The 17,373-nt window shown below is 41.7% G+C and overlaps 2 protein-coding genes across 2 annotated transcripts in view; both read left to right on the forward strand.

The window, feature by feature from the left end:
- The window catches only part of LOC122944139 (vitellogenin-1-like), a 100,564-nt gene extending 86,727 nt beyond the window's left edge, over nt 1–13,837 (forward strand). The window contains exon 11 of the mRNA XM_044302368.1: nt 13,577–13,837. Coding sequence (XP_044158303.1) covers nt 13,577–13,837 — 261 coding nt within the window. The remainder of the gene's footprint in view (nt 1–13,576) is intronic.
- Nucleotides 13,698–17,373, forward strand: part of LOC122943587 (vitellogenin-1-like) — a 120,582-nt gene continuing 116,906 nt past the window's right edge. Inside the window, exon 1 of the mRNA XM_044301448.1 lies at nt 13,698–13,828. The gene's annotated coding sequence lies outside the window, so the exon portion shown is untranslated. The remainder of the gene's footprint in view (nt 13,829–17,373) is intronic.

The raw sequence follows: 17,373 nt of genomic DNA on the forward strand, positions 1-17,373 counted from the left end.
CATTCTCCCGTCTGGCTGTCCCTGGGACCATACAGTGACTGGAGGGTGCTCCTTTTCTTTCCTCGAGGCACACCCTAGTATTGAGGCTCCTGCCCGGTGGTAATTGGGTTGCCCTTGATGTTATGTGTTTGGCTGGGTGACAGGTAAGAGTATGGATGAAGTGGCCACCGGATGGTGGATTCAGTAACCAGGCCAGTTGGTATCGATAAATAAGACTCTCTTTCTTAAAATGTAGGATAGGCATAGTAGTAATAAAAAGGCACAGTTGCAAGGCATATCACATGTGTGCAGTCTGTTACCAATAGCAGTGAATGGACAACAACAGTGATGGGAGTTGTAGTGTCTCGCTAAAGCCTCTCAACAGAACCTTAGGCAGAGAAAGAGGTTTTTGTTAAATGCTTTAGAAAATTCCCAACCTGAAGGGTGCAGATTTAGGACAAGGCTGGCTGGACCTTCTCAAAGTGTGGAAAGGTGCGCTAGGAATGTTTCCTCTCACGGCAGTAAGATCTCTGTGCCATAAACGTGCACTTTACCTTGCTGACTGACTCCAGTGCATTGCCTTGTAGATTCTGGCCCTAACTTCCACCTCTCTTTCTCTGGAGTCATCTAGTGTAGTAAATGTGCTTTAGCCAGTGTGGCAGTTTGGCACACCAGAGTACCAGAGGATCCTCTGGTGGGCTCAGGCTCTAATGCCATAGTGGGCCTCAAAGATCCAGGACAAAAAATAATTTGGAGCCAATAACTTACAACTAAGTCTATTTCTTTGAATAAAAACCTATTGGATTTTATAGATGATATGGGGGTTGGGCTTCTAGAAATATTTCCTTTGGTGGGCCCAAGGAACCACAGTCTGACCCTGGCTTTAGCCGTAGCAGTCTTAAAGATGGTGGTTCTCTGGGACTTGAGACCATGTCTGAAGAGCTTTCTCACACATGTCTATACTTTTCCTCTGCTTAGACTAGACTCCTGTAGGGGCAGACTCATGTCCATCTCCTGGCAAACTAAAAGGATAAACCAAGATGGTTAATCCTAAACTGTCCATGCAATGCTATTAGTTATACAAAGGCAACAAATCAAAGCATATCACTTAACAATATAACATAAAAGAAATTACCCTTTGTACAATAACCTTGTTCTGGGGTCATGCCTACATGTGCCCAGCTGTCAAAATCATGATCCTGTTTACAAGGTTTTGTTTTATAGAGGATTTGTTTTTGCTGCACTTACCCTGTACCATTTCATGAAAATGAGTTGCCCAGCCTTTAAAAAAATTCCAAACTGCAAGGACTATCATAAAAATCCCAGACAAGTTAGACAACCCCTTTAATGCCGTAATATATAAACATGTGGGTTGTAGAAGCGAACAACGTAAAGGTTCCAAATGGTGGAACTGACTTTCCTCTGTTATTTACTTAAATCAAGACAGGTACAAAATCTTGTTTGCTCATCAGTTTGACAGTCCAAAAAAATTCACATGATCCAGATGACCTGTCATATAAAAGAGACACTTTGGATCGACTGCAGTCAGTCGTCACCATGTTGGGCATCATACTAACCCTGAGTGCTGCCCTGCTGGTGGCTGGTAGGTATAGAAGTGTTTGCAATTTTTTGTTTAATCTGTTTTATCTAGAAACTCCTATATGATTATGATGCATAATATATAGCGTATAGAATATCGAAAATGGCTAATAATAATTCATTTCTTTATTTTACAGGTAGCCCCGGTCTACACTATGGTAAGAATGTAACTCTTATGTTTGGCAAATTGATCCTTTAGGTTGGAATCACGCAGATTGTATTTTGCAGAATTTTCTGTGCATTTTCACATTGATGCTTTTTACAACTTTGATTTACTTTAAAAACAATTGCGGACAAGAGTAGGCATTTCTATATAGCGCTGGCCTTGTGCTCTCTGCAAAATGCGGAATACACACATGCCGGTATCCATGTTTTGCGGACCGCAAAACACTTACGCTGGGTTCAGACCTGAGCGTTCGCGATGGAGCGCTCTGTATGCGCGATTGTACGGGTGTTTGCAATCGCGCACACAGAGACAACGAACGCCCATTGTCGCACGTTCCCGGAAGTCTATGTACGGGAACGCGCGACAAGACGCCCCAAAGAAGCTCATGTACTTCTTGGGGCGTCGGGCGTTTTACAGTGCGATCGTACGCGCTGTAAAACGCCCAGGTGAGAACCATTCCCATAGGGAAGTATTGGTTTCTCCTTGTTGAGCGTTTTACAGCGCGTAGGAGAACGCTGTAAAACGCTCAGGTCTGAACCCAGCCTTACAGCAGTCTGAATGAGCCCTAAGGGTACATCCACAATATTAAGTCCACTGCAGTTTGCTCCAAATACTGTGGAAAAATCTGCATCTCCGTCGCAAAGACTGAAATCTGTGGTGAAGATCCGCAGAATGAATTGACATGCGGCAGATTTAAACCTTTAAGCCACAGTTTTTTTTCCGTTTTTCCATTTTCATTTTTACTCCACTGCCTTCCCAGAGCCATCTTTTTCTTTTTCTATTCACATAGCTGTATTGTTTTTTGTGGGACAAGTTGTGTTTTCCAATGGCACCATTTAATATTTTGCATACAATGTAAGGAGAAGCTGGAAAAAAATCCTATTGTATAGAATTGGAAAAATAAACGCAACTCTGCATAGTATTTCTCTTTACGGCAGTAATAGTACGACGCTGGGTGGCAAGTCGCGTCCCGCTGCTTCGTACTATTACAGCACTGGTTGGGAAGGGGTAAAATATTTATATATTTTTAATTTTTTTATACTTTTTAAAACTTTTAATTTTATTTTTTTACACTTAAGTCCCCTTTGGGAACTTAAGAGCTATTAAGCGATTGATATCTTACTTGTCCCATAGACTACAGTGGATTGCCATTGCAGCCTATGTGAGTTGTGTTATGTTCCTATGAATCCCTGGTCACCTGCCAGCCCCCATAGGAACTACTGGTGTGATAGCCTTGGATCCTTCATTGGGACCAAGGCTATCACAATTGCCAAAATCACCATGCAGCCAGGCTATTACAATTGACCATAGCATCTAAGGGGTGTCATGTCTGTGATAGGTGTTATTGCTAATCCCAGACATTATCCCCAGACCCTAGTGGTGTACATGTACGGCGCTGATCAGGAAGGGGTTAAAATCTGCACTACAGGTAAATCCACGTTGTATGAAACTTTTTAAACTCTTATCCACTTTGTACAATGATGCACGAAAATCCACTACAGCAAACCCACAGAACATCTGCCATATGTCAAGTACCCTAAGTTTGCTGCCAGACTACTTTTTTTTTTTAAAGAAAAAAACTTGAAATTCTCACTTTTTTTGCAAGCGTCATTGGGAAAGCATCAGAAAAAAACACCACACCAAAAGCAAGGGTCAAGGGAGTGAAAAAATGCTGAAAACGCTCTATGCCACCACAGAACTTTTGTTCACCATAAAGCATACAAGTTTTCCAAATAATCCCTCTGGTGCTTTTAGGAAAAATGCCAATATAGATCTTGATGCAGCTTTTTGAGCCAAAGTCAGAAGTTCGTCCGGCAGGAAGAAGTAGAAGTCCTTTCTTTATATTCCCCATTTCTTGTGAACCCCCTTCTGGCTTTGGCTCAAAAAACTGCATAAAAAACTAGTGATGTTTTTCTGGACTATCTGATGCCAGATTTAAGGAATTTCACAGTAATATCTAACACTAATGTGATATTTTGAAGTTGTCATATAAAGATGGTTAGAAAAACATGGCTGCCTTCTTCCAGAAATGGTGCCAACACATCTCCACGCTATCTGGTATAGCAGCTCAGCTCGGTTGAAGGCAATGATGGGTATGGGCTGCAATAAGACAGAGAACCTGTGGACAGGGGTGGTGCTGCTTTGGGAAGAAAACAGACACATTTTTCAAATCCTGGACAATCCCTTTAAATGATATAACATAAAAGTCTAGTTCCTTCGAGAGGAGGTTCTGCATTTGATTACGTTTTCTCAATTTGTGACTTTAGTCTATGGATCTAGCACAGCTGAGCTAACCAGATATATGTAGTATTGATTTAAAATGAAGCACAGATATGAAACCCCCATACAACATTGTGACGAAGAGAACGAAGAGACAGGGTGACTCCTCCAAGGAATCCAAGGCCACCAGGGTTTAAAGTGCTCAATGATCTCATCCACGTGGCCTTCACCTTCACACTAATCAATTGTCACAATCTGTAAATACAATACACAATGAAATGTAACCAAGAGAAGTACGAGAATACGTGACCCTAATCCTAACCTCCACAGCATGTAGGCGGATAGCGGAATGTGCAAATTTGTCAGAGACCTTGTAGCGATTGACATCACTGACTGGTATGTCTATATATATAAAGAAGGACGTATATATGTATGTATGTTCCGCGATCACTCAAAAATGCAACCATCGATTTCAACGAAACCTGGTATACACATCCCTTGCTACCTGCAAAGAAACCTTGTGGGGTCTCAGCTCTCTAGGACGTACCGTTCCTGAGATATTCCCAAAAAATGACCTGCATTAGCCAATACAAGCCTGCAAGTCTTTCTCCTCATATCCCAACTGCCATACACACGGTCACATGTTCCTTATCAGCCAATAGAAGCGCACAGACCCTTAGTCTCCACATACACACAGTTTTACTCCAAGTTTCCGTAACAACCCAGCCATTTTTCTTCACTGCTGAAGGTCAGCTTTAGGCTAGGGCTACACGTCGAAAATAAGTTCGCGTGACACATAGGGCACAACTACACTGCTACATGTGTCACGCGACATGGATGGATTTTTTGCAACTGTCGTGTCGCAGTGTGACACCATAGCCTATCATTATGAAAATTGTTGAGAAGGGGCAGGGCGCTGTGGAGGTCACTGTCAAGGGAGGGGGGTGCTGTGAAACTCACTGTTAAGGGGCGGGCTGCTATGAAGGTGTCACGGCCATGGCTTTGACCGTGACTCCTCAACCGCATGCGGTTGCCTGCGGTTTGGTTTTGGTGTTCAATCACAGGTGAGGGACGCTGGTGTGTGGTCTCACTTGTGGTTGCCGCGGGCAACCTGTTGTATTGGTTGGTTTCTGCAGAGCAGCCTGAGCGGTGCTGGGCAGCTTTCTGCTCGGCATGCGGTTGCACCTAGCAACCTTTCTGTTAGGTGTGTGTGTGTGTACACACTTGGTTTTATGTGTGGTGTGCACTGACACCTTTCCTGCACTGTGGTTGCCCGTGGCAACGTTTGGTTGTGTGTACATGGGGTGGCAGTGTCCCGGCCTTCGGGCTGTCTCCCAGGACACGGTTGCCACCCATGTCGTTGCCAGCGGCAACAGCCACAGTGTGATCTAGTGTTGGACACTTTCCCTTTAAGTTGGTGTTTCCCTTCCCTGGTGCTGGAAGGGTTAACTCCCTTCCCAATGTGTGTGTGAGTCACGGTCATAGCCATGGCCGTGACAGAAGGTCACATTTAAGGGGATGGGCTGCTGTGGAGGTCCTATTTTAAAGTGGCGGGGCACTGTTGGGGGGTCATTGTTAAGGGGTGGGGTATTGTGAAGTTCACTGTTGAATAGGCGGAGTGCTGTAGAGGTCACTGTTATGGGGGATACTGTCGATATCTTTTAATGACACACACAAACATTAAATGAAATAGATAAAATAAACATATACATATATATTATATATGCATATAATTAATATTGCATTCAATGCAGTGGGAACCTGGGATAAAAATTCCAAATGGAGCAAAAAAAAAAAACTCAGTTCACCCATAGTTTTGTGGGTTTCGTTTTAACGGCTTTCCCTATGCGGTAAAACGAATCTGTGTGTTTTTCTTGTGTTTTACTAATTTCTTGTGTTTTTCTTGTGTTTTACTAATTAAAAAAATTAAAACTTTGTGGGAAAATATTTATTTTTTCGCCTTATTCTGACCCTCATAACTTTTTTTTTATTTACAGAGCAGTGTGAGGATCTTTAGTTTTCAGTGTTACCATTTTGAAGTGTGTATGGCTTTTTGATCACTTTTGATTTCATTTTTTGGGGATGTGAAGTGATGAAAAACTCGTAAACCAGCCTTTTTGATTTTTGTGCACTGTACAGGATAATTTAATAGTACAGGTGTTTTGGGACACTGCGATACCTAATGTGTTTATTTTTTAATTGGTTATTTATTTTTATGTTTATCATGGGGAAAAACTTGTTTTTACTTTTCTTTACCTTTTTGAAGACCCCTTAGGGGACTTGAATATGCAATCTTCAGATGGCTTCTCCTTGCCTCTCATTGCAATGAATTACTGGTGCAGTGTATGAGAGATTTGCTATTTTCTTTTGCAGCCCTGCCACCTGCAGCCACACATAGGAACTACAGCTGAAATAGACTGGGTTCCTTCAAAAAGACTCAGACTATTGCAGAGAATGAAAAGCTTCCCTGATCTCTGTGTGGGAAAGCCTTTCGCTCCCCAGGAGTACAGTGCTCCACAGGAAAGCCACCGCAGCTGGTCATAGTCACTAATGACCAGAGCATCTAAAGCATTAACTGTCTGTGATCAGCGTTAACGACAATCGCAGACATCACCCCTGGGTGTCTGCTCTGCGTAACAGCAGAAACCCAACAACTATGACATCCACTCTATTCTTATATAAAGAATAAAATAATATAACAATATATTATATATAATTTATAAAACCTTTCTTAGTTTATGTAAGCGTGCATTATGGTAGTGCTGTGACAACAGTATGTGCATTATCGCCATCATTTTATTTACAAACAGTCCTTAAGACCCATGGGTGCCCTATTCGTTTCATATGTCAATTATTAAAACGTAACATTTAATGTGTACATATTAGAAGTGTTAAAAAATAAGAAAAATAAAGATTACTAAAACAATCAGCTGTGTCACATGGTTTTTATGTACTTCCTTGTCTTTTGTATATATTTTTTTCAAGGTATTATAAATCTCCAGCTATTAACAGAGAGCTGGTAGCTGCACGCTGACTACCTGTTCCCTAGTAGCTAGTCCTACACTATAGTGTCACTGTAGTTCTCATTAAGTTTCTTCAAAAGAATCCATATGCACACACTGCTTAAAAACTGCTCAAACACTGCCCGCCAACATGGTTCACCAGATAAACTGGCGTCCTCAGGGGATTCGGGCAAAGTGTGTTTGAAAGGGGTGGGGATGTCAGCGTCCAGCTACCAGCTCCCTGTTAATAGCTGGAGATTTATAATACGTTTAAAAAAATACATAAAAAAGACAAGGAAATACATAAAAACCACGTGACACAGCAGATTGTTTAAATAATTTTTATTTTTTTAATTTAACACTTCTAATATGTACACATTAAATGTTACTTTTTAATTATTGTCATATGAAACAAATAGGGCACCCATGGGTCCTAAGGACTGTTTGTAAATAAAATTTGGTATAAAAAAGCCTGTACATGTGCCAAGTAGTATTGATCACGAATATTCGAATTGCGAATTTTAATCGTGAATATCGGCACTTGGAGAATTTGCAAATATTTAGAATATTGCAAAATATATTCGTAATCGCGAATATTCAATTTTTTTTTTAATACCAGTTCATGCGAATTTTTAATGCGAATTTTCGCAATCAAGAAGCTAATGCCTGGAGATCACAAATTAACGAATTCTCAAATATATGGCGAATATTCGCCCAAATATTCGCGAAATATCGCGAATTCGAATATTGCCCCTGACGCTCATCACTAGGGCCAAGGGTCTAAAAAGGATTGATATTAGAAAATTATCACGCTAATGTGACCTCACTGCATGGATTAACTTTGTGCTGTAACATCGCTATATGTGCAATGAGCTGGTGTGGGGTATGCACTCTGACACCAAATTATGCAATGGCTAGGTCAGGTGTAGGTGATAGTCTATAGTTTTGTTTGTGACGCCAATTGCAGCGTGCGCAGGGTACAATCACAGGGCCCACCAAGGTGTTATAACTCATGCCCCAGGTTAGGAATGCCAGAGTGGTGTAATGTCTCTGTATGGTGGTGATAATGGTGTCAACGGTGTCTCCTACTTGGGTACGGCTGGACTCCTGGATCCTGGCTCACTTGGAATAAATTGAGTGTAGTGATAGTAGGAGAAATAGAGGAATTTGCAGCAGAAATTGAGATGCAGACCTTGGGTGAAGTCCAAACTTGTCTTTACTGATTGTAACTTTCATCCAAGCAAGATACAACTTTAGTCTTAGGTCCCATCAGGTATTGATAATGGTTGGCAGGAATTTATCTTCTGCTCTCTCATGTACCTGGAGCTTGCAGGAAAGGACATCAGCTTGTTACCTCTATACTGTGGAAGGAATTTGGCTTCTGCACTCTATATCTTCTGCTGTCTGGGGACTGACTAGCTGAGGAGGAATATGTCTTCTCCTGGGTCTCTAGACTATACTCACAGTTATCTTCACAGGGTATGCTTTCTTCCTGGAACTGGAGTTGTCTGCTTGATTCATCCAGCCGAGGCTGCAGGGCTCGGGCTGGGGATGGGGATCAATGTCTTATCCGAGACAAGATCCTGGGTTTCCTCCCTATGCAGGGGGACTCCTGAAGACTAACACACAGCCTTCCCCAACAGGGGTACGCTGGCACCATATTCATTTGCATTGCGCCAAACTTTGACCCATGACACATCCATAAGGTGGTACAGGACAGCCAATTGAGACGTTTCAGCTCATGGACACCCCCCCACCCATTTTACATTCTGTGTTTTGCCAGTGTAGGAGAGGTTGCTTTGTGGAGCAGGGACAGACTGTTAGGGACACCAAACACTAGCTAATAGGGCCACAAAAGTCCTTTTGGTATAGGTGTGCTATCGATAGGTGTAATATACTGAGGGGTGTGATATACCTATAATATACTTTCTAACATAGAAAGTATATTATAGTGCATTTGTATCGTGCAGCAGTTGTGTGTGGTTCTGCTGCGATACTGCAGCTATACAGAGGGACAAACGCTATTGGAACAACTATTTGCAACTGGTGTGATATATCTGTTGACTCAAAAAAAAAAAAAGATTGAGGGGTGTGATATACCTTCTTCCACAAAATACTGATTGAGTGCTGCAATATACATGTTGCCCCAAATAAACAGGGTGGTGTGATATAACTGTTGTGGCAAAAAATAAATAAAAATGGGGGGGGTGTGATATACCTGCTTCCACAAAATACTAATTAAGGGGTTCGATATACTATATTATAGGGTAGCTATCTCCACAAGGTGACTCTACAAAGAAATCTTTCTTTTCTTAGAAAGGAGATAATCTGCATTTCCCTTTTTCCCAGGGAACATTGCCTGTCCTCTAAGACACCCTATGCCAACTCTGACGCTCTCTACAAATTAAAATAGAAAAATAGTGCCCCCCCCCCCCACCACCATGAATCTTTAATTGCATAAAACAGGAACCCGCCTCTAAATGTAACTTACAAGTGTAAAAAAGGAGCATCAAGTGGAATCTTATGTTTCCTCAAGGATATTGGTTAAGACAGGGATGCTCAACCTGCGGCCCTCCAGCTGTTGCCAAACTACAACTCCCAGCACTCCCTAAAAGCTGGAGGCTGTCCAGGTATGCTGGGAGTTGTAAGTTTGGCAACAGCTGGAGGATCACAGGTTGGGCATCCATGGGTTAAGACAAAAAAGTTACATCATTCGCTGTGGAGGGATCCCCTTAAAAAATAAAATAAACTTGATTCTCTTTCAGAGTTGGAGTTTGCGACCAGTAAGACTTATGTATATAACTATGAGGGTCTGGTGTTGAGCGGTCTCCAAGAACAAGGCTTTGCAAAGTCTGGACTGAAGCTGAAATGCAGAGCAGAGATCAGCAGGGCAACCCCCAGGCTCCGATTCCTTAAGGTAAGAGAAAAAGAAAACACAAGTTTCTCATTTCATTCAACTATGCAAGAAGAGAAAACTTTAATTTTCTGCTTTGCTTGCCTGAGCAGGATGCAATTACATCTATTATTTTAGGAAGTGCTCTTGATGCAATTTCAAACATATGCCAGATAGTTATCAACCAGTCATGGACTTAAAGGATTTGTTCTGCTTTCTGCTCGGTAACACAAAAGAAAATAATTTCAACTGAACAACAAACCTTTATTGGATCAATGCAATCGCTGAGAAACTGAACAGCAGACTATAATTTCATCATCTATTATTCAATCAGCTGCTGTCATGGATTTAAACCGTAATTGCCAGGCTGAAATCTGAACTTATGCATATCCAGAGAAAGGGTGTGCATGTACGAGTGTGCGTGTGTGCGTGACAGATCCTGTGAGTTCATTCTTTTTCCATAGTAAATACTAGATGATTGTCGTTTCTTTTAAGATATTCCACCTTAGTTTATGATTTGACCTGTCAAACTAAGTGGTAGGGCTTCATCTGAGAAGCAGTTGTATTCTATGGACCACCAGCAATGTTATATCCCGATGTATTCAGATGCTGAATTCAAGTTGAGCTCCCCTGTAATTAACAATGTATACACCCTTGTCATGTACAATGTCTGTTTTCAGACACATATTTATGAAGCTTGAGGGGTTCAACTTACATTAAGACGCTGGTTAATTCCTGTGTTATCCTCAAGATCTGCTTTCTCCGACTTTGTGCTTGTGGAGCTGTGAGTTCAGGGCTCAGTTTGTGTTCCCTTTGAAGCTGCTCTCTCTCTTTAACTCTCTCTCTCTCTCCATCCCTTCTTTCAATTCTCTAGCCTATGTGCCTGTGTCTCCTACACCAATCTTTCTCACACTGACATAGAGGTAAAAGCTGTATTTTTAGATATGTACCTCAGAAGCTTGAGAGGTTGAACTTACATTAAGACATTGGATAATTCATGTATTGCTTGTGTTATTCTCAAGATCTGCTTTCTCTTACTTTGCGCTTGTGAAACTACAAGTTCAGAGCTCAGTTGGTGTTTCCTTTGAATCTGCTCTTTCTCTTTCTCTCTCTCTCTATCCCTTATTTCAATTCTCTAGCCTATGTGTCTGTGTCACCTCCATAACTCTTTCTCACACTGACATAGATTTGAAAGCTATAATTTTTAGGAGACAAGTACAGCTTGGAAGTCTCCTTATGCACAAAGTATACTTTTAGATAAGTATCTATGAAGCTTTGAAGATTGAAGTTACATTAAGATGCTGGATAATTCCTGCATTTCTTGTGTTATTCTCAAGATCTGCTTTCTCTGAATTTGTGTTTGTGGAGCTACAAGTTCAGAGCTCAGTTGGTATTCCTTTGAATCTGCTCTTTCAGTCTTTCTCTCTCTCCATCCCTTCGTTCAGTTCTCTAGCCTATGCGTCTGTGTTGCCTCCATCACTCTTTCTCACACTGACATAGAGTTGAAATTATTTTAAGGAGACAAGTACAGCTTGGAAGTCTCCTCATGTGCAAAGTATACTTTAAGATATGTATCTATGAAGCTTGAGAGATTGAAGTTACATTAAGATGCTGGATAATTCCTGCATTTCTTGTGTTATTTCTCAGATTTTTTTATGCTTGAGCAGCTGCCAGATCAGAGCTCATTTGGAGTTACCTTGGAAGCTGCTTTCTCTTTCCTTATCCCTTTTTTCAGTCATCTAGCCTATGTGCCTGTCTTATTTTTCTGAATGGTGGAGCTGCAAGTTCAGAGCTCAGTTGGTAGTGTAATTGGGGTAAATGAAAGTGTGGCTGATGTGTCCCAATTGCAGCCATTCTGTTCGCTTTCCTGGAGTAGCCAATGTCCTCCCTCCGGTTCTCAGTAGTTAAAGTTGAAATTTAGCTGTTTAAATATCCAGGAAAAGAGGAATACATTATGGGTGGGTTGGTGTCCACACCGGGTGCCAGCTGTAGGGGGGGTGCCAAATGCAATGAGTGCTTCCATTAATACAGATAGAAGTGCTTATCTTCCTGTTCACTCCTCCCACACAGTGATGCAGCGCTATCTGATCATCAGGAATGGGACACGTCAGTATTTACAGTTTTTTTTTAATACTGAGGGGTACCGAGAGGGCATTATTACTGTTATGGGGGCACAGAGTGGGCATTGTTACTGTGAAGGAGGCACAAAGAGGGCATTACTACTGTGAAGGGGCACAGAGATGGCATATCTACTGTGGGGGGGGCAAAATGAGGGCATAACTACTCTGAAGGGGCACAATAAAGAGATAACTACTGTAAGGGGGCATACTGTGGACATAACTACTATGAGGGGGCACAATGTGGGCATAAGTTCTGTGAGGGGGAACAATGTAGGCATAACTACTGCAAATGGGCACAATGAGGGCATAACTAATGTGAAAGGGTGCAATGAGGGCATTACTACTGTGAGCGGGGCACAATGTACGCATAACTACTGTGAAGGAGGCACAATGAAGGGAAAACTACAGTAAGGGGACACAATGAGAGCATAACTACCACGAGGGGGCACAATGTGGACATAGGCACTTTGAGGGGGGCACAGTGTGGGCATAACTACTGTGAAGGGGTGCGTTGAATTCATAACTACTGTGAAGGGGCACAATGAGGGCATAACTATTATGAAGGGGTGCAGTGAGGACATTACTACTGTGAGGGGAAAAAATTAATGCATACAACTGTAAGTGGGCACAATGTTTTTAAAGTATGGAGGTGGGGGGTGCCAGAGAAAGGACCTGCCCCAGGTGCCAAACGCCACTGTGACCAAGGATAAGTCAGACTGCATTGTTTACCAAGGGCACAATGGAGAAGATTCCTGTGGGCTGGACAACATTGCAATGCCCGGTGCAGCCACTACTATATGAACAGCGTGCTGAGTCCAACGAGCACTGTAAGCAATGAAAAGGCCACAGCTCTCTGGAGCACTGCAATCTCTTCAAACAGTTGACTGGTAGGACTGCCTAGAATTGGATCACCACCCAACATCTATTGATGACCAGGAAAACTCCTTTCCGCAGGGAGTGAGTGGCATTTCCAACCACTTCTTGCCATGTTGGAACGTCATCAGGAACTGGAGTGCAATGGGGCCCCAGGCTCCATCAGAACGGCAATGGTGGTGACTATAAGCGTGTTTCTTTTTGTATCCCACAGCAAACTTTTTTTTACTTGGCTGTAATGCCACACACAACCTGTGAGCAGGCGTGGCACTGTTTTTGTAAGAAAGCAGCCAATTTTTTCTAATCCTGCGCAGGCCCTTATACATTGTGCATAGCTCTGGCAAGAATTGAAAGCACATAACAGAAATACAAAGCCAGTGTTTGTACATCGCCAGGAACCTCACCGAAAGGAAATGTGTAAAGTATTAAGGCTGAATGACTTCATGTTACCTGGCAGCCAGCTTTAATGGTAAAAGCCTCAGCGCACCGCTGTTCTCTGTCTATGGAACATACGTATTCTAATTATTGAGCCAAGCAGGTTTTCCTTGAGCCCAGGGGTATGGCTTGATATATGGTGATGATGTCTAGAAAATAATTCTTACATTGGGAATTCAGCATAACCCAACATCGAATTTGAACAGTATTTGCAAAATATCTTTTCTAAGTTTCTTTTAAAAAATGCTTTTATTTTTCATCTTTAATTTTCAATTTTTTTTTCTTTCAGATACGTAATATTGAAATTCAGGAATATAATGGGATTTGGCCCACAGATAAGTTTACAAGTTCCAGTAAGCTTACTAGACTGTTGGAAAAACAGCTGGCAAACCCAATTAAGTTTGAGTACAACCGTGGGCAAGTTGGTGATTTGTACATACCGAACGGATTATCGGAGACTACCGTTAATATATTGAGAGGTATTGTGAACATTCTGCAGCTCACCGTAAGAAGAACCCAGAATACCTACATAGTGCAAGAGGTGAGCTGAAAAACACATTTATGTTTTTTAATGTTTTACACAAACTTAAAAAATAATTAGTGTGGTCCTCTCTTAAAAATATAATTTAAAAAATAATGTGCATTAATGAATATTTTTTATTTATTTTTTTTAGGATTTTTTTTCTTGTTCACATTTTTTACTTAATAATCTCTATTTTTTATTTTATTTTATTTCATTGTATTTCTGTATGCATTTAAAAAGAATTTGGGGGTGGGCCTCCCTTCAAAATTTACGGTATTTCATTAAAAAAAATGTAAGTTAATTAAATCATGATTATTTTTTATCTTTTATGTTTTTCTTTGTCTTTTTTATATTATTATTGTTGTTATCATTATTAACATATTTGATGCATTTTTTTATGTAACAAAAAATCTCATTTTTAGGCCTCATGCATACGATCGTTGTTTTTTGCATCCGCAAATTGTGCGTCCGCCCAAACAAACGGATGCGGCATCCGTTTTTTTGTAGAATGGACCGGAAACGCAGAAAACCGCAGGTCTGAATTGACCTGTGGTTTTCTGCGATTGCCGATACGGGGGGGGGGGGGTCATTTGACCAATGACCCCCCTCCCGCGTTGTTAAGTGATGCTGGCTGAATGATTTCAGCCGGCATCCCGTTGCGATTAACCCCCGCGGCGCCGGAATCCCGATTTTAAGTTAGGACGTACCGGTACGCCCTGAGTTCTTAAGGACTCGGTAAATAGGGCGTACCGGTACGCCCTGCGTCCTTAAGGGGTTAACCCTGATACAGGCATCTATCCTTCTCTGCAGGGAAACCACCAGGCTGCTACCTCCTGTTGTAGCCTATGTGTTATTGACAGCTAACCCATGGGAGTCAAAGGCACCGGTGCACGACACAAGGTATCAGGCAAAACTATAGTAAGGGACAGGCCGAGGTCAGGAGTATGAGTAATCTGACAAACAGTCTGAGGTCAAGGCAACTAGCAAAGGGTCAATACAGAGGTCAGGCACAGGTCAGGTCAGGCAGCGGAGGGTCAAAATCCAGAAGCGAGCAGAAGTCAGACAAATGAATACAGCACACCTTTACAAACTAGACAACCTATTGCTCAGGCACCCTCCCACAGGAAAAGGTGCCTTAAGTACCAAAAGGTGACCAGTCATATTGGTTCTTACTACTGCTCTAACTGATATCTGACATGTCTGCTTGGGTAGCTGCATGTTCTCTCTTAAGCTGTTTTTCTGTCCCTTTTACATTTTTCAACTTAACTTAACACACTTCTGCTTTAGCTTCCTACATGCTGAAAACGGGTTGTCTTGTTTGAAATATTCATTATGAAATATCTTATTAGGGAATGAACTTGAATGGGAAGGGATCTCCTGTTTTGCCTACCCTATTTGCCTGAGCAGAGATCAGAAATAAAGAGCGTCTCTCCCTCTGGAGGACCTAGCATGTCCAGTTATGCTTGCTTCTGGTTTCTTCACAGATTACAGATGACCGCTGGGGCTCGCAGCAGCGGACACTCTGTGATCAGTGTATTTTTCAGATATAAAAATACTTTTTAGTTAAAGGGGTTGTCCACTTTGAACAGTCTATCCAAAGTGTAACAATACCTTAGAAGGTCATAAGTCACCAAAGAAGATAGCGGCCATTTTTGGAAATTGTACTGGTTTGTCTAACTTCAGCTCTTGATTAAGGCCCGTGGGGAACAGTTGTAGAGCACCATATGGGGTCATTATGGGAAGCGGGGGAACACATGCTGGTTAATGAGGGGTAGAATATGTCGTTGTGAATATATGAACCTTTGCCGCAAGAAAACATTGACATATAAGCAAGACAGTTCTCCATAAAGAAGGATTTGTGGCTGCTCGGAGACAGATGTTATCAGCAGAATGTGAATGATTGCTGAAAAAAAATGCTTTGTCTTGAGAGACTGGAATATGTTAATGAGAATCTGTATTTTAAATCAGGGTATGATCTTTACATCAGCATAAGAGAGGAAGAGAAATACCTTTGAGATGGATCACTCAATGGCAAGTGCAGAGGTCCATCCTTGAGATTCTGGGCAAGGAGCTTTAATCTGCAGAACAAGAAAGTGCTATGTGTAAGAATGGGGTCATCATAGGGCAGGGGTACCTGGAGAGATGATGAATGGGATATGCGGCCTTTGTAAGATATAAAAAAAAAAAGGGATAGGTTCACTTATTGTACCGAAGTGTAATATGTATATGTTAAGATGCACATGAAGGGCATATTGTTATTCCAAGGAGACTTGAGTCCTGAACACAGTTCTTTTATGAGCAAAGAGAGAGCAAGGTAATAAAGTAAATACTAGGCATAAGTTTCATTTCTTTTCAGAGGGAACATGTTTCTTTCAGACTAAATGCTATCCCTCAGATATGATGGCATATGCCGTATCACTTTGGAGTTATATGCTAAGAAAACAGTTCCTGTTCCAAGATATCGCCATTTCAAGTGTCCAAGCTTGATATACTCTGTCCTACTGTACCTAAAATCTGTATAGCCTAGGGGAGAATACAAGTGCAGATATCTACCTAAAAATATTGGTAGAACATCTTCTGATTCTGGTCTTCCTACCCATAAACTCTTGTAGGCATATGGTGGAAGGTGGCAGGAAGAAGGTGGTACAGTGTAGGGGTTGGTACAAAAGGTGGGACAATAATATTGAATGAGAAGTCTCAAGTTTTGTTACTGACTAGCTAGGAGTGGCTGGTAGAACACATGCTCATCGTGTTGGGTACCATGGATGCTTGGAGTAGGCCACTTTGTCTTAGCTAATGTATTTATGGCTAGGGCATCAAACTGAATCTTTGGCCAAGGCGAAGGGAAGTTTGAAGATGTCGAACCATGAACAATATTTATCATCCATCCGATAGGACTCCTCATAATAAATGTATGATCTCTGTGCATCTGACTGCTGGCACTCCCACCATTCACGAGGAAGGCGTCCCCAATTACCCTGTGTTAATCACTGCTCCATTCACTTCTATGGGACTGGCAGGGTCCCACAGAGAGTGAACAGAGGGGTCGTCGCTACTGCTGCAGTCAAATAGGGAACTCGAGGACCTCTGTTCTGGTGATTGGTAGAAGACCAATCTTCATAGGTATGAGACCCCTAGTCTTCATACATATGTCCATGACCAGTTTTAGGGTAGGTTGCAAAAAAGGAAAACTTACTGCAAGCCCCCTACATGGGCTCCCTTGATATCACCAAGGGTTATTTCACTGACTATCAAACACTCTTCATGGAAATTGATATATACTTTTGCAAATTAATGTTGAAAGATATTGAAGGGTTTATAGATATGTAACGTTGCAGGTGGATGATGACAACGACACTAAGAAAAGTGATGCAATCTGCAATTCTTTACTGAATAACCGCATGATACAACAAATAATGTGACAGGTACAACCAGCAGAGTGTCTCTTAAATGCTACATGTGAACAGTCTCTAGAACCAATATTCAGTTGTCAGGGTCAACCACAGCAATGCAAAGCAATCAATAATCTTCTATAGGATACAGTTCAACAGCCCTTTTTAACT

The sequence above is a fragment of the Bufo gargarizans genome, chromosome 7 (assembly GCF_014858855.1).
Source record: "Bufo gargarizans isolate SCDJY-AF-19 chromosome 7, ASM1485885v1, whole genome shotgun sequence".
NCBI classification, from domain to species: Eukaryota; Metazoa; Chordata; class Amphibia; order Anura; family Bufonidae; genus Bufo; species Bufo gargarizans.